The 27,413-nt window shown below is 42.5% G+C and overlaps 2 protein-coding genes across 5 annotated transcripts in view; one reads left to right on the forward strand and one right to left on the reverse strand.

Annotated features, from left to right (window-relative positions):
- Nucleotides 1–212: 212 nt before the first annotated feature.
- Nucleotides 213–3,478, reverse strand: hsbp1b (heat shock factor binding protein 1b). Of its 3 annotated transcripts, XR_013779243.1 has the most exons (5): nucleotides 2,238–2,333; nucleotides 2,005–2,071; nucleotides 1,736–1,862; nucleotides 785–876; nucleotides 213–658 (listed from the first exon to the last, which is right to left on the reverse strand). XR_013779243.1 is itself a non-coding variant. In XM_079346052.1 (4 exons), exons 1-3 carry the CDS (start codon nucleotides 3,312–3,314, stop codon nucleotides 1,741–1,743), a joined length of 234 nt encoding a protein of 77 aa, XP_079202178.1. In that variant the 5' UTR covers nucleotides 3,315–3,478; the 3' UTR covers nucleotides 213–876; nucleotides 1,736–1,740. The 3 variants fall into 3 exon arrangements, 2 of the variants coding, with proteins under 2 accessions (XP_079202178.1, XP_079202177.1); XM_079346052.1 differs by lacking the exon at nucleotides 2,238–2,333 and adding an exon at nucleotides 3,270–3,478 and having other exon boundaries at nucleotides 213–876; XM_079346051.1 differs by having other exon boundaries at nucleotides 213–876.
- The window catches only part of LOC306825348 (solute carrier family 66 member 2), a 55,567-nt gene continuing 30,895 nt past the window's right edge, over nucleotides 2,742–27,413 (forward strand). The window contains exons 1-3 of one of the 2 annotated variants that reach the window (XM_079346045.1): nucleotides 2,742–2,926; nucleotides 9,260–9,515; nucleotides 10,010–10,143. In XM_079346045.1, coding sequence (XP_079202171.1) covers nucleotides 2,905–2,926; nucleotides 9,260–9,515; nucleotides 10,010–10,143 — 412 coding nt within the window. In that variant the 5' untranslated portion in view covers nucleotides 2,742–2,904. Of the gene's footprint in view, nucleotides 2,927–3,710; nucleotides 3,852–9,259; nucleotides 9,516–10,009; nucleotides 10,144–27,413 lie in introns of those variants that run through there. The other variant, XM_079346046.1, reaches the window with a different exon arrangement.

Below are 27,413 nucleotides of genomic sequence, written 5' to 3' on the forward strand. Positions count from 1 at the left end.
GTAAAAAAAAAAAGTCAATGAAGCACTTTTAACAAATTTGTTTCTTTGTTCTGTCTGAGGTCCAAACTGAACATTTTTTTCTTCAAATAAATCTAAACGATTGAAACATTTGAATTGCACTTTTCATAGAGAAGTCGGATGGTCCTGAGACTCAACCAGTTGAGAACCAGCAGTTCAACGTCTTACTGATAACTGAAGAAGAGTCTCACAGCTTAGTTGACCCTTTTAGTGTAATTCAAAAATGTCATTCCAGCTCATTGGAAACAATCAAACATGCAACACTGAAACGTTGAAGAGGAAGTGCATCATAAAATACAACTCTTAGGAAAAATAAATTCAGAAAAACACTGAGCACCTTAGAGTGAATTAGATGTTACAAAATTCACTGAGCACCTGGCCAGATCTGTATTATGCAATATACACGACAACCAGCTTCGTATTAAATAACTTTAATAGAAGAAAATCAGATTTGGAATGCATCCCATTGTCGGTAATAGCAGAGCCGTTTGTGAAAAACTGCAGCGTCAGATGTTGGCTGTTCTTGTTTCAGCACAAAACTGTCCCATGAGCCATCATCTCCTGGGATTTAACTACTGATGATCAATGATGGCGGCCAAATAACCTGCAGGTCAACGCACCAAATCCACAAACTGCATTCCTGCACACGAGCAATTTTAGTTCAGAAGGGCATATCGCACTACTCTAGCTCACAACAAGGTTAAACTCTTCAAGTCATCACTGTAACCGTTTATCACAATATTCAATATATAAAAAAGCATCTCACACTACGACACCAAATCAATAGAATTCGGTTTCACAAAAGGAAAAGTCTGCTGCTCCTGATAGTGGGACCGACTTCACATCGGGGTTTGGGACCTGCAAGAGAAGAGAAGACAAAAACAAACAGTTCTTTTTTTAGTTCACCCATTCAAAGACAGAAGAGGAAGTCACATCTCCACACAGATTAACATCTGAGATATTCAATACTTCCTCACACATGCCTCAAACAAAATATCCATTACATTACTGTATCCAACGGAAGCCAACAGAGAGAGTGCTGTTTAACTAGACGGGATTGAACCTGCAGTGTCTGATCCTCAAAAAGAAACTATACAACATCAGATGTATAGGAACTTTTATTTTTTTTCTTGCCCTGGAATTAAAACAGCCAACATTGTTTACCAGACTCAAAGTAAAAAAAATATAAAAATCTGATATTGACAACCATAAACAATTGATACATCATTTCTGATCAGATAAACTTGCAGTGTATATTTAAAGATATTTTGTGTGACAATTCACAACACTGACAGTTTTGAAGGGAGGGTCAGAACATGCTAACAGAATCAGAATGCTATTTCCCCCAAAAGTCATATTGATTCAGATACAGTGTAATGTTGTCGTATCAGTCTGTGAATTCAAATAATGTAAGCACGGCACAGCAGGAGCTCCACGTACACAGTCAGACATGCGCACACACGGCGCTGCCCCGTTGGTTCAGCTGATCCTGTCTCGCCTCTGTTACTACGTCTGAAGACAGTACAGAGGGGGAATCACTTCATCCCATCATTACACCTCCACAACACTCAGGCTGAGGGTGAACCGTCACAGAGGTGTAGATGTATCAGCTTGAAACAGTGATCCCAGAACATCTCTAACAAAGTGTAAACACTTGTAAAGTGGTAGAGGCCATGAGTCGTGTTCGGAGTCGAGCTGTGTGGAGATCTCTCCTTACCTTCATTATGAGGCCTGTCCTTCTTTAGGCTTCTCTGGCGGCGCCTCGATCTCTTCCACGCCCGCCTGTGTCATCAGGTCGGCAATGTTCTTCTCCAAGTCATCAATTCGCGTGCTCATCTCATCGAGTGAAAAAAGCTGTTAAGGTGAAAATCATCAAGAATGGACTCAAGGTGTTTCACGTTAACCTGTCAGTCTGATACAAACTCAAACATTAAGGCTGCTCAGATGTATTATATGAGCAGGAATTTCAATCACGAGTTAGGATATTCCTCCCGATGATCTGGTCTGACATGGTCTGGAACTTGTCCTGCATCTGCTGCAGCAGCGTCTGGACCTGTGGAGAAATCGACACAAACACTGTAAGTGCAAACATGAAGCCCAAAAATAAAAAGGCTCTTCAGTGTGGGATTATTAAAGAGGAGGTTTGAATAACTATTCACTGAAAACAATACTTAATGTGCTGCTGAAAAACATCAGCACTCCCACACTGCTGAACTCACACTCGACACGCCTCTGGTCAAAGAGCGATTAAACAAAAGTATCTGGTTACCTTGACAACAACGTGAAAGCTCTGTAACCATGGGAGATGTGTCTGATGTAACATGGCACACACCGACACACAATGACATAATACTAAAACATAGTTTATGAAACATCTGTCGCAAAGTACGACTGACGGTGATTTTAAAAGTGGAACAACATCTTAGTGCTATATTTATTTTTAATCTTACTACAACTTTAAACGTATGTTGATGTCTTGCTTATAATTTATTTTAATTTAATTTATTACTTTTTTATCAATCTTTTCATTTTATTACACGAATCGATGTGCACTACTAGTCTGTCTGTGATTTTACATACTACTTTTTCATCAATCATTTTTTGTGCACTTTAAAGCACTCTGAACTGCAATGTAGTTTGTCTAAAAGCTGCTTTATCAATAAAGTTGGATTTGATAGAAAACATCCAACTGTACTTAATAAAGAGGGCTCGACCCTTCGTTTGTTTTTCATAAAAAAAGAGGCATTTAATGTGAATTAAAACAAAAACAAAGGTCAGGGTAAAAATTAAATATTCTTGAAGAGAAAAGTGAAAACTACAGAAAAACAAAGAGCTTTAAATGTGACCGAACGTTATGGTGCTCGTCTCCATGGCAACTCCGTTTCTATGGTTTTCACAACGGAGTCCTGTAAGTAAAACTTCTGTTTCACATGATCTTCTGTGTTGTATGAAAAAAACATGAATGACTTGTGTGTTTGTGTGATGCTCGGCTGTGATATCATGAAGGAGGTCATTACATAACGTGTAGAATCAAAACAAAAGCCCGGACGCTACGTCTCTGTTTGTTTGAACACGCTCTGAACAGACACTCTTTTTTTTAATTCAGACCACAAAAAAGTCCCAAACGCGACTGAAATGTTGAATTTTAGCTCGTATTTGCCCACTAGCTAGCTACCTAACATTAGCTTGAGATGGTTAGCTAGGCTAATGTAGCTACTAACGCTAGCTGGTTCATCACGATCTTGACTCACCACATTGGTGAGGTCCTGCACCGACTTGGGATCCGTGTCAGCCATGTTCGGGTGTGAGGGAGTGTTGTTGTCAAAAATTATATGAACCAGGCTCGCTGCGGGAGATGTTTGCTATCAGGTTTGGAGCTGCTCGATAGAGATAGTAGTGTCTTCTTGCACCACCCACTGCACGGTCAGCTGTTCTACAACATAGAAAATCTCGCGAGAGTTGCACCAATGTGCGTAGAAGTGTAGTGAAGTTTGGGTTAGTTGTAAATGGGGGTGGTTTATTTATTTTTTACAGTGCTTAATAATTTTACAAACACTCCATGAAGAAAACATCCGCTTACAGACTCAATTTAATTTACACTATGGCCCATTAAGTTCTGCACATTTAATACTGGAATCTGCTGTGTATCATTTATACTACACACCGGTATTTATCTGTGCGCGCGCGTTTGCTCGTGCACGTGTCTCCTCTTCTCGCGCACTAGTTGGTATTAGAAAGTTAGAGATCCTGGAGAAGCCAGTGTGTCCATGACGCTGAAACGTTGTTGTCCGGGGGCTTTCGGGAGTGTGGTTTGAAAGGCACGCATTAAAGTGGTGAGTAAAGTTGGAAGTTGTCCCTGCGTTACCTGGAAATAGTTGTTGTCATGTTCAAATCCTGCAGCTGATGCGGGAGCGACACAAACAAGCTGCTGCGTGACGTGAGCGCGCTTTTTAAAGCTTTAAAAGCACTCTTCCTCAGCAGTATCACTATTTATCAAGTATGTGGGGGGAAAAAAACAAAAACTAATGCTCAGAGTGTCACATTTTACAGTACCTACGTGAAAGCTGTTTCTATGTGTTACTATAAATTTATAACCATGTAACCAGATGGATTAAAAGCTGTTATGTGCTGTTGATTTACTCTCCTTATTACTCCCAAACTCTCCAAACTCTGTATATGTCTCTATGTTTAGGCATGTTAGTGACCCAACCCCACGCAGCTATGCTTTGCTTACATAACAGGGCTTGTTCTCTTACTTGAGGTGGCCCCACGCATTTAGGCTACTTACTGTGGAGTGAGAGATTTCTCCCTCCAACAACAGGCTAAAGGAAATGACCAAAGACGTCCTCGATTGTTCAACCTCAGTGTAATGTTTAACTGTAGGAAACCTGTAAAAAAAAGGATTGCACCAGAGAGCCTCTCTGCAGTGTTGCTTTCATTGCACATAATGCCTTACAAAGGTGACATACAGCTCTTTACTGAGGTTTCATCAAATCCATCCGGGTAACACTTTCCTTCAGAGCAGCAGGGTCTTAGATTGCACATGGTCAACTTTCTGTTATAACTTGCAGAAAGGTTTTTTGTAACTGATATCAAAAGAGTCATCAGATCCCTTTAAACTTCAAGATGACCCTGCGCTCGAGCACAGTTTATCTGCTGCTGAATCATACCCCGAGTGAGATTTGATTTAAAGTCACCTCCCTGGAAACCAGTCTGTGAGCTTTCTTTTTTTTTCTCATGCTTGTTGTTGTGTTGAGCCAGAGTTGTCTGACTTAAAGTCAGTCAGCTGACATTAACTGCAAACTATGCGGGAAAAACAGTCATAGGCTGTCTGTTTTAAACGTGACAAAGGATTATATTGCTATTATGTTATTTTTTCACATCGCCACAAAAGGGCAGACACACAAGAATCATGGCACGTCCATTACCACACCTATTGCACAGTGCAGCAACAAACTGACAATAGAATGAAATCATTTCCCTCTCCAGGAGTTGTTTATCTGTTGAGTGAAAGCACTTTGTCTGAAAAGAAATAAATCCCTCTGTTTGTTCTGTGGGCTGCTCCAGAGAAAGAGGGAATTACTGAACAATGTGTTTTAAGCTCATCAACAATGGCTGCTAATACTCGTGTGCTAACACCTCAATTTGAAGGACTCCAGTTCTTGGAGTTTGAATGGTTGTAACGCAGAATAGAAAGTTTTGTGGCGATATGTTGAATGGTGAGAACTGTGAGAGTGAGGCTGCACAATCAATGAAGACATTCATCATCACTGCTGTATGAAAAATCCCCATAAACACAAAGCCAAAGTCTGATTTCTTGCAATGAATGAGAGCAATTCTTCTGATTCAGTGAGATGGAGCTGGACCTTTGACTGACAGAGGGACATGTTACATTCAGGTGTTGTAGCCTCTCAGTGTCAGCTGTGCCTGACACCTGCACACCTTGAACGGCTGTGTCCCCTCTGCTCTGTTTTCTTTCCTCTTGTGCTTCACATATTGACTCCCATTTGTGACCTATAGTTCTGGTCTCGCCAACATGGCAGGCAGGCAGCTAATGCATTGAACACACATCTGTCCCTTTGCAGAGTGAGGCATGTCCTGCACAGCTCACTCATACAGTACCAGTATACTTGAATATCAAGTCTTCTTTTATTTTGATCATTTATTCATCTAAAACAAAAATATGAATACATTTTCACTCTGTCATTGTGAGACATGTTACACACATAAACAGGACCCACAGTCACAGGCTGCACAAGGCCTGGCACCCATCAGCAGTTAGTGCCTTGCTCAAAGGAAACTCAGCAGTACTCAGGAAGTGAACTGGAACCTCTCCAGCTGCCGGTTTCAAACTCCATCCTTAATCTGTACAAAGACTTCCAATTCCAAGTAAAGCCACAACACACATACAGACACACCACACATACAGACACAACACACATACAGACACATCACACATACAGACACAACACACATACAGACACATCACACATACAGACACAACACACATACAGACACACCACACACACAGACACATCACACACACAGACACAACACACATACAGACACATCACACATACAGACACAACACACATACAGACACAACACACATACAGACACACCACACATACAGACACATCACACATACAGACACAACACACATACAGACACAACACACATACAGACACAACACACACACAGACACAACACACACACAGACACATCACACACACAGACACATCACACATACAGACACATCACACATACAGACACAACACACACACAGACACATCACACACACAGACACATCACACATACAGACACAACACACATACATCACACATACAGACACAACACACATACATCACACACACAGACACATCACACATACAGACACAACACACATACAGACACAACACACATACAGACACAACACACATACAGACACACCACACATACAGACACAACACACATACAGACACAACACACATACAGACACATCACACATACAGACACAACACACATACATCACACATACAGACACAACACACATACAGACACACCACACATACAGACACATCACACATACAGACACAACACACATACAGACACAACACACATACAGACACAACACACATACAGACACAACACACACACAGACACATCACACATACAGAAACAACACACATACATCACACATACAGACACAACACACATACAGACACAACACACATACAGACACATCACACATACAGACACAACACACATACAGACACAACACACATACAGACACACCACACATACAGACACATCACACATACAGACACAACACACATACAGACACATCACACATACAGACACAACACACACACAGACACATCACACATACAGACACAACACACATACATCACACATACAGACACAACACACATACATCACACATACAGACACACCACACATACAGACACATCACACATACAGACACACCACACATACAGACACAACACACATACATCACACATACAGACACATCACACATACAGACACAACACACATACATCACACATACAGACACATCACACACACAGACACATCACAGACACATCACACACACAGACACATCACACATACAGACACAACACACATACAGACACAACACACATACATCACACATACAGACACAACACACATACAGACACAACACACATACAGACACAACACACATACATCACACATACAGACACAACACACATACAGACACAACACACATACAGACACATCACACATACAGACACATCACACACACAGACACATCACACACACATACACATCACACATACAGACACACCACACATACAGACACAACACACATACAGACACACCACACATACAGACACAACACACATACAGACACATCACACATACAGACACATCACACATACAGACACAACATACATACAGACACAACACATACAGACACATCACACATACAGACACAACACACATACAGACACAACACATACAGACGCATCACACATACAGACGCATCACACATACAGACACAACACACATACAGACACAACACACATACAGCCACAACACATACAGACACAACACACATACAGACACAACACACATACAGACACAACACACATACAGACACAACACACATACAGACACATCACACATACAGACACATCACACATACAGACACAACACACATACAGACACATCACACATACAGACACATCACACATACAGCCACAACACACACACAGACACAACACACACACAGACACATCACACATACAGACACAACACATACAGACACATCACACATACAGACACAACACACATACAGACACACATACAGACACAACACACATACAGACACAACACACATACAGACACAACACATACAGACACATCACACATACAGACACAACACACATACAGACACAACACATACAGACACATCACACATACAGACACAACACACATACAGACACACATACAGACACAACACACATACAGACACAACACACATACAGACACATCACACATACAGACACAACACACATACAGACACACATACAGACACAACACACATACAGACACACCACACATACAGACACATCACACATACAGACACAACACACATACAGACACATCACACATACAGACACAACACACATACATACACAACACACATACAGACACAACACATACAGACACATCACACATACAGACACAACACACATACAGACACATCACACATACAGACACATCACACATACAGACACAACACACATACAGACACAACACACATACAGACACATCACACATACAGACACAACACACATACAGACACAACACACATACAGACACAACACACATACAGACACATCACACACACATACACATCACACATACAGACACAACACACATACAGACACAACACACATACAGACACAACACACATACAGACACAACACACATACAGACACATCACACATACAGACACATCACACATACAGACACAACACACATACAGACACATCACACATACAGACACATCACACATACAGACACAACACACATACAGACACAACACACATACAGACACAACACACATACAGACACAACACACATACAGACACAACACACATACAGACACAACACACATACAGACGAATGCATCATCCACAACGTGAACACTGTGCAGTTGTTGTGAAGTTTTGTGTCATCTCCTGTCTGGGGGGTTGTGAGTTAGATTTCCACATATGAACTCAAATAATGATTACAGTTTCATTCAAGAGTCTTTGAAAAATAGTTGTTTATTGAGCCAAACGTTTCTCGACCACACTTGGAATTTAAGACCTAATGAAATGAATTCAAATCAAGCTCAGACTTTCCCTGAGTCACAACAAGGAGTTTCATGTAAAAACAAGCGTTCACAATGTGACCATTGTGCCCGCTAGGCCTGAGCCTGTGTTTGTCACTCATTTGAGGTCATGGCTCAAGATTCGGTCTGTTGGTCATTTTCCTGATGTTACTACCGGTACAATTTAAAAAGAAATGCTTTTCTCCCAGCTCAAAGCAGTGTAACTGAAAATGAACAAATCTATAAAGAGTAAGTTTAAGTTTTACTGATTTTTATTTTTACCTGGAAGTATTCATTAGGATACCTCAGCAGAACCCTCATTATCTGACTGTGACCTGTCATCATCCTGGCCCTCAGGTGAACCCTCCAAACCCTGTGGACCCGTGGGAGCGTCTCGCCGTGTGATGGACGCAGAGGTGCTTCTGCAGGCGGAGGACGTGGACGCCTCGTGGACGATGCTGTCCTGGCTGGCGTCCTGCCTCATGGTGTTCGGAGGAGCGCTGCCCTACGTGCCGCAGTACCAGGAGATCCAGGGGAGCAACAACAGCGAGGGCTTCTCCACCAGAGTGTGCCTGGTGCTGCTCATTGCAAACATCCTGCGTATCTTCTTCTGGTGAGGAAGGGAAAGGGCCCTCGTGATATCTCACTTCCTGTATTTTTTTTCCCTTTTGGGAGGCACAGAGCATTTACAAGGTCATCCTTCAGATCTGTCATGTTGTCAGAAATAAACGGGAAGGGGAGAAGGATCACAAAAAATGATTTATGATGTCTTCTATGAGGCCATATGCCGTGAACTTTGAGGCCTCCTCATAAATTGTTTTATGAATCAGGGAGCACAGGTCTTTTATCCAGCAGGGAATTCAATAAAACAAAATCTCAATAGGAAATTATAGAAGATTGGTTATTTAAAAAAGGTTTCTGTGCTTCTCCCATCCTTGATGCCTTGTTAAAAAATCCATAGAATTGAATGTGGGACTCTGCTGTGTCTCTGTGTGTTGTATGTCTGTGCTCGCAGCTGTCTGATCTGCACTCTTTTTCTTTAAGCTCTCTATGAAATATTCAGCTCTGTATACAAACAGGATTGGTGTTTTGTTTTGGTCCTTGCAGGATAGGGAAGCAGTTCGAGCTCACCCTGCTGCTCCAGAGCGTGGTGATGATCCTCGCCATGTTTGCCATGCTCCACCTCTGCTGCACGGTCCAAAATACCAACCGAGTGAGCACCAAGCAGCACCGACTCTCAGGTAACAGGCTTGGTGTCAAAAGCATCCTCAATGCAACCAGCAGCACGATCAACACCGACTCAACCTTGTCTATATAAAGAGAATATTCTGTGTGTGTCAGCGGTTTAGAAATACTTCAACTTCTTGCCAAAAGAGGGGGCTATTGTAAAAGCTTATACGGCAAGCTCCTCGTCTCTCTCTGTAAGACATTTAAATGTGCTCACTCTCAAGGCCGATACCAAAGGTCAATGCAAATAAGAGATATGAACATATTAACAACATGTAAGAAATGAAAGGAGAGGGGTAACTGTGTCATGACTCACGCATGCTCAGTCTATGTGTGTGTGTGTGTGTGTGTGTGTGGGTCACTGGTTGAAAGGTGCTTGCTTTAATGTGCAGTTGATTGGTTTTGAAAAACAGCTGACAGAAACAGCTAAAGACTCGGCTCTTTCGTGAATACCTACAACCTTAATGATGAAGACCACCATGGTTTTGATACTATTGATGATGATGATGGTAATGACTCTGGTTTTGATTCATGACAGTGATTTTCAGATGGTTTCTAACCCGCGGTCAGTGTCGTGCTCTGGTCACTTCCTGTCACTCTCATAAAGGACTCAAAGATGTTTGTTTGCACGCACTGACATCGTTTCCTTGCTTGTGTTGTGCAGTACTTTCTCTCAGATGTACGTCGACTTGGATTAAAGCATCTGCTAAATGAATTGTAGAAATTCAGTCTTGGTGCAGTTTTTAATTAGAGACCATTGTATGCAGTGAAATAGAATTTCTTCATGTTGAGCGGTGTGCATTTGTAATTATATTTTTGATTTTATGTCGGTCGTTTTGTAAGGACAGAGAATGTGTGTCGTTTTCAAGACGTCAGTCGAAACAAAAATATAAGTCCAAAGCAACCAATGAACTGCAAGCACTCTCCTGCAACCTGTGTAAATTGTGCGACTGGCTCCATCTGAGTGTCACCTGCTCTGCTGCCCGTCTGTTTGTAAAAGACATGAATGGAACTAAAACTCTGCAAGCACTTCAGATCTCTCTCTCTCTCTCTCTCTCTCTCTCTCTCTCTCTGTCTCTCTCTCTCTCTCTCTCTCTCTCTCTCTCTCTCTCTCTGTCTCTCTCTCTGTCTCTCTCTCTTTCTGTCTCTCTCTCTCTCTCTCTCTCTCGCTCGCTCGCTCCCAGAGCTTTTGGACTAAGATCTGTTTGAAGATCTGTAGTTTAAAGTTTTGCTTCTTCTGGATACATCAAGATAATGGAGAGGAAATAGTTTTCAAAGTATGACAGGATTGGACATTTGTTTGTTTTAGTTTTTTTTAAGGTGTTTTGATTGAAAAGAAGAGACACCTCTATGATAGCACCTGTGCTCCTTTTGTCTCAGCACAGCGCTGGTGTATTACTCACTGTGAGCACTATTTTTTATTGAAGCCCACGCTTCAACGCTTCATACCGAACGTGTTCATTTATGAGGAGCTGGGTTGGATGGCTTGTGTTCTCCGAGGGAAGAGGATTTTTGGAGATGCTTAGTGTTTCTACACATTTTTTAAATCCTCTGGACGAGTCTGCCTGCGAGTGCTTTACATGTTGAGTGGAGGGTTTGAAACAGTGAGAGTGTATTGATTCAAAGCGACGCAGGCTGAGATCAAATATTTCACACAAGTATGTCCATTTTGAGCTAGCTTGCTAAAACACAGCCGCCTGTTACATGAAGCCCCCCTCTGTAGAGGGCGAGCCTGAGCTCCGGTTTCACAGAGCCAGGGTCCGATGGGGGATGGTGGGTCTGGACATAAATAGAACAGCCTTTCGTCCTGTCGTCCTCCCTCCGTCTGCTCCATGCTGAGTCTTTCCAGTAGATCAGTGTTATTTTCTTCCTCCTAAAATACACATTGGCATCACTTCTTCCCATATCTGAGGATCTTTCATGCTGAGCTCTAATCTCTGTCATGGCTCCTGAAACTTTCCCATTCAGCGCTCTTTATTTCTCTTCTTTCACCTCCCCTCCTTTTTCCCACCTTCCTCCACTGTTCTTCTTCTGTCCTCTCTCCTCTTCCTGTCCTTCTGGTGACACTTCATCTGCTCCCACCTCTTCTACTCTTTTATTCCCTCTAACTTCTTATTTCAGAAGAGACAGCTGAGACTGAGCTCTGCGTGTGCCAAACCAGGGTCATCTAGGATTTTACCAACACCTGCTCCTGTTCCCTACGAGCTGACCTCGTTTCCTCTTTGCTCAAGTCACACACACAAACCTCACAGAGTAAAATATCTCAAAGTGGTTCTGCTCATCCTGCATATTTCTGCACCTTTTATCCTGGTGTGTTGACTGTGCTGAGGTTTCTTCCTCGTTCTCGTGAAGGCGTACTTTGCAATGCGTTGCCTTACATCTAGAAAGTTCTTGGTTCAAACCCGTGTGGAGTTTGCATGTTCTCTGCGTACATACGTGTCTTCTCTCTCATTTCCTCCACCACGTGGTGATGGAACTAAGACATGAAAGGTCAGCTGAAACAGAAGCTGTGTTTGTGTTTTCACAGGAGCCAGCATGCTGCTGCGCTCACTCCACTGACCTTCAGCCAGTGTTTACCAACGCAGGTCAGCTCCAGGAATGTGGGGACTGCAGTGGCTCAGTCTCTAGGCCCTTGTGTTGGGAACAAGAGGGTCGCTGGTTCAAGTCCTGGTATGGAAGATGCCGGGTCACTTCCTGAATACTGCCGGGGTGCCTTTGAGCAAGGCAACAAACCCCCAACAGTTCTGGCATGCTCCCTGTGTAGCAGTGTGTAACGTCTGACTGATAATGTCCACAGCAGGTGTGTGTGTGTGTGTGTGTGTGTGTGTGTGTGTGTGTGTGTGTGTGTGTGTGTGTGTGTGAATACACTGTGTTAGCTGTGTTAGCCTGCATGCTGCCTCAGCACAGTCTCTGCTATGCTCCCTTCACTGAGCTGACTCAGAGCTCTGACTTTGCAGTGACTTCCAGTGGGCGCCTCGGGGTGCCACATTAACAGTCCTGGCCTTATGATACAGGGAGTTGGACCCTGATAGAGGAGCAGGGAGGGGAGAATAAATATTCAAAGGCAAATGTGACCTGAGGCTAAGAGTCATGCTGCGAACAATGGATGTAACTTTGAACTAATGGAAGTAGAAAGTGCATGAGCGAGGGAAACAGAGGGAGGGGATTATTTTTGAGTTCCTCTAATATTCAGTGGATGATTTGCTCATAGGAACATTTATGGAAGAGTGGAAGAATGTCCTCCTCTTCTGGTCAGATGGAGTAAAGCACCACCAGGCTTCTTCATCATTAACTTTTTTTTTTTTTTTTTTTTTTTTTTTAATCTGTGTAACCTCTGCAGGCATTTCACATTCCTTTAAATGTCTCTACATTTGGCCGGCCGATCCTCTCCGCTCTCGCCTACAACACTGTTTTGTGAGTCATCCAGCTAAGAGCCACAATTTGTATTTAACGTCCTGTTTGTGGGAGCCAAGAGAGAGAGAGCTCAGCAGACCATAACAGAAGAAGAGATGGGACTCCTGATAGCTGGCACTGACCCCGCGGTCATCCTTAAAACCATTAGCTCTCAAGTGCTGAAAGCAATTTCAATTTGTCCTGGATGACCTCTCCAGGAGAGGTCAGACGCAGCACACGTGAAGAGAGGGAGAAACTCTTTAAAGAATGCGTGCTCCGTCAGGGGCTCATTTTGGTTTATAATGCTGCAACATGTGCTTTCACTGCACTCTCCTCGACACGGCCACGAACAAGGGGAAACATGTTCTGTTTGTCAGCAACACATTTCCTCATAAAGCGAACCATTCAAGTACATGTTAAATATATCACTAAATGAAACACATAACTACAGATGGGGTCAGTGCTTTCTATGTCGAAGAAACAACTTTTAACTTTTTCACTTCTCTGTCATCAGGCTGCTTTTTGTCCTTACTCATCTCCTGTCCACATTGAAAACTTGAACCCCATTGAGAGTTGTGACTCTGAGCCTATTTATTCTAAAGTGTCTCCACATGCTTTATCTGTGATCCTTTGGTGATCAGAGCTCAGTTCCCTGTAAATTAACACACGTCTGACACATCGTGTCCTAACATCATCACTCTCTGGCTGTCCACACTGCATCTCTTAAACATTTAACTCTTTGCTCTGTTTAGTTCAGTTTCCCCCCTTCCAAGCAGTTCGACATGTCGTGCTCTTGTACTGAAGGTGGATAAACTGAAGTGTGTTGCTTTGTATTGACAAGCTGTTGACTCAAATCACAGCACTCAGAGAGTTGTCAATATGTCCTCGTGGTGAGCAGAAAAAAGTTTGTTGACACAAGGCAGAGTTGAACATTTCAATCATGGATGTGGATATTATTAATGCACCACTCTCTAACAAGCTAACAAGCATTTGTAAGTGGGAAAAGTGAGTCCCGGTGCCTTGTAGAGCTTCCCTCCTTCCTTGTTCCTCTTCCGTCTAAGCTGAGGATCGGCTGTAATCATTTCCACAAAGGTTTAGGATCAGCTGCTTGTGTCACTTCAAGAGATCTGATTTTCGCCGCAACGCAGAACTTACCAGCTCCACCGTGACATTTCCCTGTGAAGGCGGAGCTATCTGATGTGTGAACAGAGCGAGCCAGTGGACGGGGTGTTGACGTGTATATTACTCAGCCAGTGTGAGATCTTTGTGCCCTTAATGAAGCAGCTTCAGAGTCTTTTCTGTCCACTTCCCTCTAGAACATGATTTAAGGGCCATAGTGTTGGACTCCATCTTGGATTTCTGCAGCCCCCTGAGTTCATACTGTGAGGGCTGTGTGAATCAGACTTCCTTGTGTGTATTGTACACCTGTCCTCCTGTGATGGCTGCGTGCTGCAGGGCGAGGATATGACCCAACATGTTGCCACGCTAAAGCCTTTACTAAATAGTGCAGTGCTGAGTATGACGACTCTGCCACTTATCTGCTCCACTCTGGCAGTCCTGTGTGAAAAAACACCAACACACTAAGATGCACACTGACTCAAACACACACACACACACACACACACACTGTGAATTTGCATATTGTACAGCATGCAGAAAAGTGTTTTGCTTACTTTGAACGTCAAGAGAGTTTAATTAAACCCCTGATAACGGTAACGTTTAATTAGCAAGTTAAATGAAGTCAGGTATGTGAGAGGTGATGTATTAGAAGTCAAGCTAAGTGGATGACTCGGGCAGAATGCTTAAAATATGCAAATAAAATGAAAAATACCTCAGAGGGAGTGCTTGTGGAGATCCATTTTTTACTTTTCTCTGAAGCTTAACGACAAACTACAGTGTGGAAAAAAACACCTTAACCAAAGACCAACGAGTTGTAACTTTTGGGTCATGAAGTTGTTTTTTCTTCGTGTTGCCTGATGGGTCTCGTTGGTATATTTTCCAGCTGCAGGAGTAGAAACAGGAAGACTGTGAAGGATGTGCCTTTGGTCTGATGGTTGAGGCACCCATAGGTCTTGTTGTTTCACGTCCTAAAATCATCAACAAACTGTTAAAGGTCATCTCAGGTCTTCAGAGTGAACATAGTGTTATTAAGAATGTGATCCTTTAACAACAAGTCTTTATCTGTTATCCTCTTGACATCGACTTGTACAGAGTTAACATGTTCTTTCTTCATGTTTCATCAAGCTCGGATTTTTGGATCGTTCAAAGCCTTAACTGCTCATTTCCACCGACTCTGTGCGTGCCGATGTCTGTCCACCTTGTGCACTATGCCGCTTTTTTCACTTCCTCTCCCCGTCCCCGTTCATCCTCTTTTCATGGCTCAGTTAGTGCAGCTCCCTCCTCTGACCTGTCAGGAAAACGCTCACCCACCCAAACGAAGTCAGAGACTGATCAGGTACGGACAAAGGGAGATAAGTGTTCCCCCATTGACCCATTGATTGGAGAAAGTCATCTCATTTGAGACAGCGGATCAATCTGTGATGTTTGACGGATGTTCAGAGCTCCTGAGCAGCATGCAGACTCCTTCACATAATAAAAAAACACATGTCCATGTTTGATTCTTGACAGATTATAGATATCATTTAAACAAGACCAAAACAGTTAACTAGAGAGGGACAATGTGACCAGGAGATGTAGCTGTGACACTGTTTCCAAGCAACAGTAAAACTAGCTTGTCTTCTGGCACACATGATAAGTATAGTGATCATTTTAAAAACCAACCGGTGGCACCCGTTAGCCTAGCGTGCACCCTGTGTGCAGAGGCATGAGTCCCAGTTTGACTCCAACCTCTGGTGTGTCGTTCCCTTCTCTCCTACTCTCTCTGTGGAATCTGAACAAAAGCATACACAGGTGTCCAATATGGCAACAAATATTTAAAGCTGTAGATAAAGACAAAAAAGCTTTAAACAATCTGACAAACATTGATGCTTATTGGTTTACTTTTTGACAGATCAGATTTAAAAGAGCATTAAGCCAGAATCTCAACCATGGAGCCCAAATCTAAATCTGTAGTGTCCAAAAGAAGAAGGTAACATGGAGTTTGACCTGAGAGGGCCGAGTAAAGGTGAAGAACCTGCTTTCTCCTCTGATGTGAAATATAACAGAAAGAATGGCTCTCAGCCCCTCTCTCTGAGGGTCTGCCCCGCTACCCCTACTTATTTATGGATGTGGGTTAGTAATTCATGAACCTGCCTTTGACCCTGCTGGTCTGGCTGTTTCAGTCAGCCCTGTGTGTCACCTCATTAGACCACGAGCAGAGAGACGGCCTGACGACCACACGTCATCTGTCACCATCCATCTCAGCCTTAACCTGACAGGTGTGTGTGTGTGTGTGTGTGTGTGTGTGTGTGACTATAGTCAATATACTCATCAGTATCAGGCTGTCCATAAGTCTGCTGAGTGAACATGAAGTCATTACCTTTCGATCGGCTGCTAAGTCGATGAAAGAACATCCTCATCTTGTGGAGATCACGTTTAAATCACAGATTATCACTTGTTCTCACGTTTTTTTTTGTGGTTTTTTTTTAATCTTCATGAAGCACTAAACTGTGTGTTAGAATGAACTCTCCACAGGAAATAAGCTCTTTTAACCTTGAAGACACAGTTTGGAACAAAACAACATTGAAGCTTGAAGCACACAAGCTTCATACTGGCCTGATTTACTAAGACTACAGAGTGATAGATTGTGTGGTCACTCTGTGGCACGGGCGCTAAGTTGCACCGCTCAGGCCATCGTTGAACATCAGACAAGAGGCATCAAAGATTAGAGTTGACACGTGTGGGGGGGAAAAGTCATCTTTACACCTCTTATTGACTACCTACCTGACCTAACTACAATAACTGCAGCCTGTTGTTTGTAACACCGGGCTCCTGGATTAGCACGCTCCTTTCTAAGGTGTTCAATTTAGACACTGTCACAATCACCACACTTTTTGTCTGGCTTGGTAAATCACGAACTGAACTTCTTTGCATTTTCTCCTCCCAGTGTTGTGCACGCTCGGGCAGAACGCTCCATATTGCATATTCATTAAGAATAACGTACTGAATGGACAATACGTGACGCAATCCTCACTGCGTGCCGTTAGTAGATCAGATGGCACAGGTGTATCAGGTTTGCAGACGCACACCTTTAGTAAATCAGGCCCCCCGTGTTCCCACTGTGGCCTTCACAGGTGAAGGAGGAGATTATAGCTTCCTGTCCTGGCTGTGCAGATTTAATGTGAATGTATGTAATGTTTGTTCAAGCCTCGCTGTTTTTACTCGACCTGAGTGGAGGGTAAAGTATAAATCAGCTGTTTGTTGTTCTTTGGTCTCGTATGGTGTGGAGGCTGGCTGCTGCCTGGTGCAGCTCCACTGTGGCTGCTTCAATTATTCAAGCCACAAACCAAGGCCCACATTAAATACACCTTCTAGGGTGCATTACCACCACGGAGGAGAAGTGCAGTCATTTTGTGGTTTCCATGTCTGGGCTGAGGCAGCGGTGGAGTGAAATTGTTATAGTCCTTGAAATTCCTGTTTCTTTATTTATGAACTTTGTTTCCTCATCATCTCATTTTGAAGTCATTTCCCTCTTCTTGCTTTGTTTTTTCAACTTCTCTCCTTTTCTTGACCTGTGACTGTTTGCCCCCAGTTAGAAACCAGTCAATCTAGTAGTTTTTAAAAGTTTAGGTTGCAGCTCATCTTTCAGACCAGCGGTGAAACTGGAGGGAATTAGAGCACAGAGACCAAGCAGCAAACTCCTCCGACGAGTGTCCGCTTGAGGCTCGACCCCAAAAATCACATGAAAAGCCTCTTTTTACAGCTCGGCTCAAAAAAAATGTAACAACTTTTCATGGAGGCTTTCTTGGCATCATCGGCTCATCTTTCCAATCATATTATTTTCCCTGTATTCTTGTTGTGTCCTGTATCCTCTTTGTCTGTGTCTGCTGGGTAACAATGATCTCAGATAAAAAAAAAACATGGGGTAAAAAGTAACAGAGCAGTGTTGGTCATACAGCGGCGCTGTTGTCATAGTGACAGGACAGACGTGCAGGGCTTTTCTTTTCAGCACATCAACTCTTCATGCAAGCTCAGAGGAGCACACAGCCAGCAGTTCACGGGGGCCTGAGGCCTTTAAATACTTAGATTGAACGTTAGCTTGAGACAGCGTTTTCAATATGGCCACCGCCTTCGAGTTACTTTAAAAAAGAAAAAAAGAGAGAAACCAAAGGGTGACCTCACTGAGACTACGTCCACGTATGTTAAAGTCTATGATACAAACAAGTGATAGGAGTTCAATGGGCTGAACTGTGTACAAAACGAGTATAAAACTGATGAACGTTGTCTTCGTTCTGAGAAGCTTACCAATCTGAACTTGTTGTAGCCTTCAATGCAATTAGTCCTTGCCTTCACAAAGTCAAAGATTAAGAGTGTTTTTTTTCCCTGCTCATTATTCGCTCAAACTGAAATGACATCGACCTCAACCTTTCCTCCTTTGCTCTTGTAAGCCTTTGTTGTTTGCTGTCTTGTACCCTTATTAGCCCCGATCAGGGGGGCTGTGAAAGTGTCAAACTTTAAAAGACCTCCAGCTCCCTCATTAAGAGAAAACTTTTTCTGTCTACTGCACACAAAACAACACAAAATATTGCCTTTAAAGAAAATATGCACACTGTTCTATTACGGTTTTGTTTTTCCAAAATCAATTAGTGGTCAAATAAACTCTGTGCAGAGTTTGGGATTTTTGAAGGCTGATTAAATCGGTTGTCAGTCGACCTTCGAGGCAGCCTGTCAGTGAACGTTTTTAAACTCTGCACTGTACAGAAATGGTTGGGTGGTCCATTTTTGGTAGAGAAAGAGAAACTCACAGCTGTGTGTGTGTGTGTGTGTGTGTGTAGCAGCGGATGTAGCAGGAAGCTTGCTTGGTTGCTGTCCTAATTGGAGAGGTGTTGCTGTGCTCCGGGCTCTGAGCATCCATGAGACAGCAGATTTGCACAGATTTCTCTAACTCGTCTCCAACATGTCACACGGTGCTTTTCCAAAAGAGCATCAGTGCCTGCAGGACGCACGCATACTGTACAGCACGAACACACGTAAACTGACAGGAACAAAAATACACGAGTCACTGAGAATCAACACAATCAAACGCGGACTACCAGGAGATAAGACTTAGTTTGATGACAGTTTGTCTGGTCAGCATTTTCTGGATGACGAGTTTTGTAGCTTTTACAGCTCCTGCAGATCAAACAGCTAAAGACGCGAGCTCATAGTACAACAAGAAGTTGCTGTATTGTCAATGAATCTATTTTTAGGCAAACAGAGGCCAGAGTGAAAGTCTTGTCGAACTTTATTTGCAAGTCATGTTGAAATACTGTTTGTCAGTGGATGTGCAATAGAGCCTGACTGATAAATGGGCCAGCTGAAAATATCAGTCAATATTAGCATATCCAGTGACTATCAGCCAGCTAATTTAATCACTGCTCTTGTAAATTATGTCGAGGCTGGCGGGGAATCTCTCCCGGCTTCCTAACATTGGTCGAGATAATACATTTTGACTTTTACAATCTGACACACTGTTGCTAAATATATAACCTAGTTGTGTGTCTGTGTGTGTATGCATGCATGCTAGGGCCCATCAGCATAGCTTGAACTGGGGCCTGTCGTGACGACGCTACGCCACTATTATGTCAAAGTATAATTAACAGGAAATAAACACACAAATTAGAGCAGGACATACAGCAACAGAACGGCAGCTTTCACGCTTCCTTATGCACCGATCGTTGACGTAACATCCTGTTTCCTTGGCAACGAGAAAGTTTGTCGTGGTGGCTCATCATGGTGGCGGCTGCGACAAGACACGGACTGTTACAACTGTGACATTACAGATTTCTCTGGCTTTGATATCTGTTGGAAATATTGTAGGTAATGTTAGAATTCAACTAAAATATATATCATGGGTTTACTCCATTTTTTATTAATTTTGATATTTGAATGTAAACGTTCATATTTTATAATAGTCATATTTTACAGTTAACCAAACTGAATATTGGGTCATCATTACTGATGTGTCATCATACAGATGTGAGGTTGATTCACTCGCTGCTGAAAGACGGATGCAAATAAACAATGCAAGCGACATCTGATGTAAACTGTGTGACAACTCTTAATTGTCAACGGTCGCTTTAAAAATGAACCAGATTAAAAAAAGGTATCGCCTTGTTGTGTTTGCAAACACAGTCACCCAGGGCTCATTGGCCTCATGATCATATCAGCCAGATTAATCACAGGCATTAAGTGATGTGATTAAATGGAGCTAAAGGGCTTATGCACATAATCATGTTCTATTTAAAATACATAACATTAGGAAATGTCCCTGATGTGCCCAGTAATCACATCGCTCTTCTGTCACAAGCTCGGGAAGTTATTGCGTATATCAGAGGTCACTCTAGATATTTAAAAGATAGAACAGACAGCAGACAAATAAACGGTTTCCTCTCTCATCGAGGACTTCAGACACATCGCAGAGCATCATCTCTGCTCTGAAGGTGACCGCGTTTGATGTGGAAAGCTTTGGCTCAATGTAATTCTGCAGCTAATTATAGTCCTGTTGCTGAACCCTGCATTTCTTTTCCCCGTCGCAATGTCTTTTATTTACACCTGCTTATCTCTATTGGAAGAAAGCTTCCTATTGATAACCTGTCCGCCCTTTTAGACCCCAATTTGGAACCTTTTGGTCCCCTGTGTCGTTTTGTCCTTATCTGGACGTACGACTCCTCCATCTGGTCAACAGCTGATCATTATCAGACCAAAATCACCTTCACACACAGCCGGGCTTAACGTAAAGGCTCTGTGTGTTTTTTTCTGCTTTACCAGGGAAGCAACAAGACACAATGTTGTCACATGTACTCTACTGTACACTGTGTCTGTGAGAGATACATAAAGAGACAGGGAACTTTTATCACATGTACTCTACTGCATATATACACTGTGTCTGTGAGAGATACATAAAGAGACAGGGAACTTTTATCACATGTACTCTACTGCATATATACACTGTGTCTGTGAGAGATACATAAAGAGACAGGGATCACATGTACTCTACTGTATATACACTACAGTTTGAGAGGGAGCGACTGAGTGAGGGACGAGAGAGTCCACATGTTGTTCATTTGATCTCCTCCTCTCCAGTCTCTGCCTTGCTCTCGCACTGTGATTGCCTCTGAGATGCTTCACCTCCTCAATGTCACCCACTCCACCGCTCCATCCTCAGCACCAAGGTCGCTGCATCTCAGCGCTTACAGTGCTGTTTATTTATAAGAAAGGAGTCAGGTGAGAAGTACTCTCAGATGTGATGTGAGTCATGTATTAGAATTGTATTTTTGTCCGTTAGGGTCTCAGTCATGCAAATCTCCCTCCACTGTGTAAGAGAGAGAAACCACCATATGAAAAACAAAATGGACCTTCCACTGGGTGCTTCACTCTCAGACAAATGTGAACGTTCACCTTAACGTTCATTTACATATTTAAAGCTACAGACACAGAAACAGCCTGTTCTGAGCAGAGCTGAAATAAAGAGGTTCATAGACATGATCACAAACAGGATCAAAGTGGATTTACAACCAGTAACTGCACAGACATGTTGTGCGAAGCTCTCTGACTTATTAATGAAATAATCTGAAAATGTGACCTTTAATGAAACCTGAGAGTTTTGATTATCAAAAACAACAAAATAAGGGAACATATCATGTCACTCAGAAAACATTAGAACCACCTGAAACAGAAGAAAAACAGAACAAAACTTTTCATTTGCTTTAGACAACAGCTCCTTATCCTAGCAGACATCCGACCTTGAATGATTTACAAAAGATCAGAGATATTCACAGATTTTGTTTCCATTTGAGGAAAGATACAGCAGCTGTAACGGATGCTATCAGGGGAAAGAGGAAGACAATTCCAATTAAGTGTTTCCTTATCTCTGACTTTGTCTTAATGGAAACTTGGTCTGCTTGGAATGCTGGATGATCAGGAGAGTTCAGTAAATCTTCAAATGATATAAGTTGAAAGATAGTTGTCTGTGTTTTTTTTTTCTTAAGTGCAGCATCAACATAAATAAATATTTTAAATTAATTAAATGCCCTGTTACCTCCTTTCTCCTAGTTCCAGTTATGTTCATGTTTGTGTGGTGCCTCTTCAGGTGCTTCAACAAGTTAAAAGTGTGATGGGTTGAATAATATAAATGTCCCTAAAGTTGAATCTATCAACAGACTGGATAATATTAACGCATCATATCACGGCCGTGGTTCTGATCTAACAGACAACACTGAGACTCTGTGCAGGCTGAAAGATAGATAATTTAATGATCAGTGTGGAGCCATTACAGTTCAACAGGTGTCATAAATTCCTTCCCACTTTGGATATTTCTATACATGGTCTGGAGAATCACCTTTACCCTAACATAGAACAATTCCTCATTCCACTGTCAACTGAGGCCATACATTATGCTTTTGGAATACCTCTAATGACATTCTTCTCTTCAAATATGGTCATAGCGTCTCCGAATAGATCGTAGTCTGCTAACAAAGTCACCTCTACACAGTGTAACCAAACTGAACGTATTCACAGAAATTCGTACTATCAAAGTGTTACCAGCAGTGTAGCCGATGACCGTACAATATTGGCATACTGCTCGTGTCTTGTCAACTTGCTTTTGTCCACTTTTGTTCTTAAATGGGAAACCAAAATGTCCCCCCACAGGAGACCTCAAACACAGCGGGGGTCCTCCAGCTCCAGCTGCTGACTTGTTGCAGCTGCCATTTCTCGTGCCATTTGTTGTGTTTCCGTTTTGCGGTCCGTGTGGGAACACAGATTGAAGCATTTTGGTCCCGTGTATTGAAACGGCCCGGTCCGACCGTTACACCCCGAGCGCTAATTCATAAAAAGTGTTATTTTTAGGCACTATTAAAAAGAGCGAGTAAAAGGCCATTCTTGTTGGTCAGGTTGGAGCAGGTCGTGCGGGGTGGCTGTGGGGACGACACAGGCATCAGGGAGGTCAGGTGGTAAGAACACATTCAATATCAATAAAGTACCATGAATAATGATTTGGTTGTTTAAAAGTCTGTAAAGATTTCCATTTTGGACCATTGCCCGGCTTAACCAAACTCATTAAATTAAAAACTTGAATTCTAAATGAAAGGCAAACACATTGAAGTTAACTCATCCAGACAGACTTCAGTGTCTTTTGGGGGATGTTGTTTCAACAGACTCATTTATCTCCGAGCAGCAGGCGGCAGGCAGTGACTTTTGGGTGCGAAGTGGACGCAGGCATCAGAGCGAGACTGAATGTTAAAAGGTATATTGGACGGGGGACGTGGCAGTGTGAATTTGACAGAGTGCCAGAGAAGTCAACGGACCTGAAACTGAAACAAATGTTGTTAGGTGTGGAGACGTCATGTGCTGGCTGTGCTGACAGAAACATGGCATTCTCTTATGATACACACAAGCAGGCGCAGGAGTGGCCCATCAATCTGCCTGCCTGTGAAGCTGAACGCTGTCTGCCGTGTGCATTTAGAACAACTATTTAAATAGACCTTTCTCTTTCCATCTCGAGTATCACACAGAAGTGACTCCTGTCATTGTGAAGGTCGTTGGGTTTCTGTGAAGAAGGAGGTATTCTGACTCCGACATGGTGATAAGTAATTGTGGAATTGATTCGTTCTTACAGTAGAAGCATTCAAGGGGCCACAGTATTGTCTTTGTGGATCGTTAAAGCCAATAAGTTAATTAGTTAAGCCTTATCAGGGGAAAGAGGTAAGAGAGAACAAACACAAACAAGAGGAAGCAACCAGTCGTAAAAACACAGACATGGTTCATGCACAAGGTCAAACACGCCCGCTCTCAGCAGTGTGTCTGCAGCAGACATTCAGACAACTTTTTCACCAAAGCTGACCGAACTGTGAATAAAAGACATGTCTCTTATAAATCACACTGTTCTTCTGCAGCGTCTAACAGAAACAGATATCAAACATGCAGTAAACAAGAAGAAGAAGAAGTGTTCTCTTGGGTACCTGGGTATTTTTCATGGAGGCATAGTGGGACAAAGACGTCCCAGCTCTGTGCCTGCATCTGATAGGATAGAACACTTCTGACATCACACATTTGAGTTGAGGAAAGGTTAAATTTGACATAATGCATGATGTGAGAGAAGGACAGTTAAAAACAGATAACTAAAGATCAGACAGAAGATGTAGCATTTCATAAAACAACTCCCAACTCGAGCCGTGTTTCCACTAAGTGCTTCAGGTCAGTTTCAGTTCAGTCCGGTACACGGTTATTGGTGTTTTCAACAGATCTGTGCCATCCTACTTTTTGTGTACCCTTGTGTTGGGGTGCAGAGTGTAGCCATCTGACCCTAAAGGGAGGAGCGCCACACACTGCAGTCAGACAGAAAGAATCTTCACTTCCTGTGTGACAGGAAGGACAAACACAAAACACACCATGTATGGATTTGGAAAGAGTAATTTCAAGGTTTCACACGAGTAATGTCAGCGTGTAGGTCCACCTCATGGACGACCTCGGACACGCACACCTCCCTTGGAATCATTGATCTGATGCATCGATGTCACATTCTCTTTCTTTGTTGAAGTTTTTGGCTTTCTACAGTCCGTGGCACCGCTGTGATTGAGTGATTTGTAAGCGTTCCCTTTAAAATAGATTCTTTTCAGAGAATCTGGAGGGGATTGGATCCTCTCATTGTGCTGTGGATGAAATGCTGCGTCATGTTGGTTTGTGCTGCTTGTGGAGTTGTCAGTCTTGTTGTAATATTTGCACTCAGTTTTTGTCTTTTATTTTCTGTCTCTGGAAGACAAAGTGCTTCCACTGCCACGATAACGTCTGCTTATTACAAGCAGCCTGCTCTGCTCTCCAGCTGCTGACGCTTCACGATGCTGCCGGTCATTTTTCAGAGAACTGATTCGAACCTCGACACCTTTGAATCAACTTTAACTGCTCATGATTAATCCTTCATCCCTACCTTATACATAAAAACGCCTCCTTACCTCAGTGATGTTTTGACATACAGGCACATCCTGCATTACCTGTTGTTCAGACAGGTGATGTATGATGTGCTAGTTTATTTATTTATTTATCTTTATCGCCTCTTGATTAAGCATTCAAAGAGCAACTGATTACAGCTTACTTATAATATATTACTTGCAGGTTTCTGCATCATTGAACTTTCTTATAAACAAATTATTATGCAAATGAATGTTCCACTTGAATAGTTAAGACGACACGGAGAGTTTTTAGTTTTTTTTTTGACCTAATGGAGCTTAGAGGCTCTGCTGCAGAGCTGTCAGGGAACAGGGAGACTCCTTTGTGCATCTTCATTTGTTTTGTTAATTTCCTGCACGTAAAAGATGAAACCAGGATGTGTTCCACAAACGAGCGCTGAGGCAACAAATAACGTAATGAGATGGAAACAAATCTAAACTCCACTAATGCAACACGCCGCCCCTCCCATCACGCCCTGGTCTCCTGCTGCACAAGCAGCACGCTGGTCATTGTCATTCCTCTTTGTGTCACTGTCTTTTGTGTGAGTGAACAGGCGATTCCAATAGTATGCTGGATTTTTTTTTTTTTTTTCAGCAAAATGAACAAAAGGATATGAAGCCAGAAGAATTCAGCAGCAAAACTAAAATCATAATCCAGCTTCTTTTGTGATTTTCATCACTTCTTAGTTAATATGATGTTTTAAATAAATACTTCATTACTTTCTGTACATGGTTTTAATGAGGACCTATTTGCTTGGAGCTGCTTGTTTTGTAGCTGAAGGGACCAATGATCGGTTTGGTCAGAAGTTTCCTTTTGGCCTGTTTGAAGACGTGACCACTGAGCTCGAATCTTTCAACTATATGACAGGTGTGTATTTGGACAGAAAAGACGGCCTTGGTGCCACAAATAGCCCTGTGTCGCACGAACGGTCCGAGCTGTCTGTTCTGCACACAGAGCCCATGTCACTGAACAACACGGCCTTTTATACTGGTCGACCTGAAGACGCAGCTTCACAGGTCTGCAGCAGAGAGTCATGAGGAGGGACGATGGATGCAAAAAACGGACTGGACGAGAAATGATAAAGAGATGCTCCTTTGTTTTATTGTCTTTTATGTTGTTAAACTGAATTCTGTTTTCGTCGACCGTTATGTGTGGCTTGTATTGGCTCATGCTGAATTGTAAAATAGTTGCTCAAACAGAGGGCTTTGATGGCCTCACACGAGCATTAGCAGGACATTGCAGGGAGAAGTAGAAGAGGAAGTGCTCTGTGTTCATTTAACACCCCGAGTTCTTCAGCTCCATACTTAGATATGAACATGTTTCTGAGAGTGAATCTTTGGGATGGAAGCTTGTTTATGTTGAGCTGACATTACTGTACTGTAGAACTCAAAGAGAAGAGGACAGTAGGAATCTGTCTTATGTCCCTTTATTAGACCTGTTCTGCTTGTTACGTGTCCAATGTCAACATGCAGAATGGTTCAGTGACTTTCTGTCAGCTTACTGTATAAAATGTCCACACCAGGTGTGGGTGAGTGGATGTGTGAACACAGCAGGAAGTATCAAACGTTCACAGTGAACAGATAACTGGGGTGATGACATCATCACGCTGTGGACTGGTACAACAGTCATGTGCCTACTTTATCTGTTGTGTTTGTTTGTGAATACTTCCAGTTACACATAGCAGAATCAGAAATACTTTATTAAAAGACAAAACAGATCCAAAGAATAATAACAGTCTGAATGTAGCAGGATGTCAAGCAATAAGTACAATGAATATTTACAAGATAAAGAGTGAAACAAGAATAGA

Source organism: Symphodus melops (assembly GCF_947650265.1).
Source record: "Symphodus melops genome assembly, chromosome: 6".
Taxonomy (NCBI): Eukaryota; Metazoa; Chordata; class Actinopteri; order Labriformes; family Labridae; genus Symphodus; species Symphodus melops.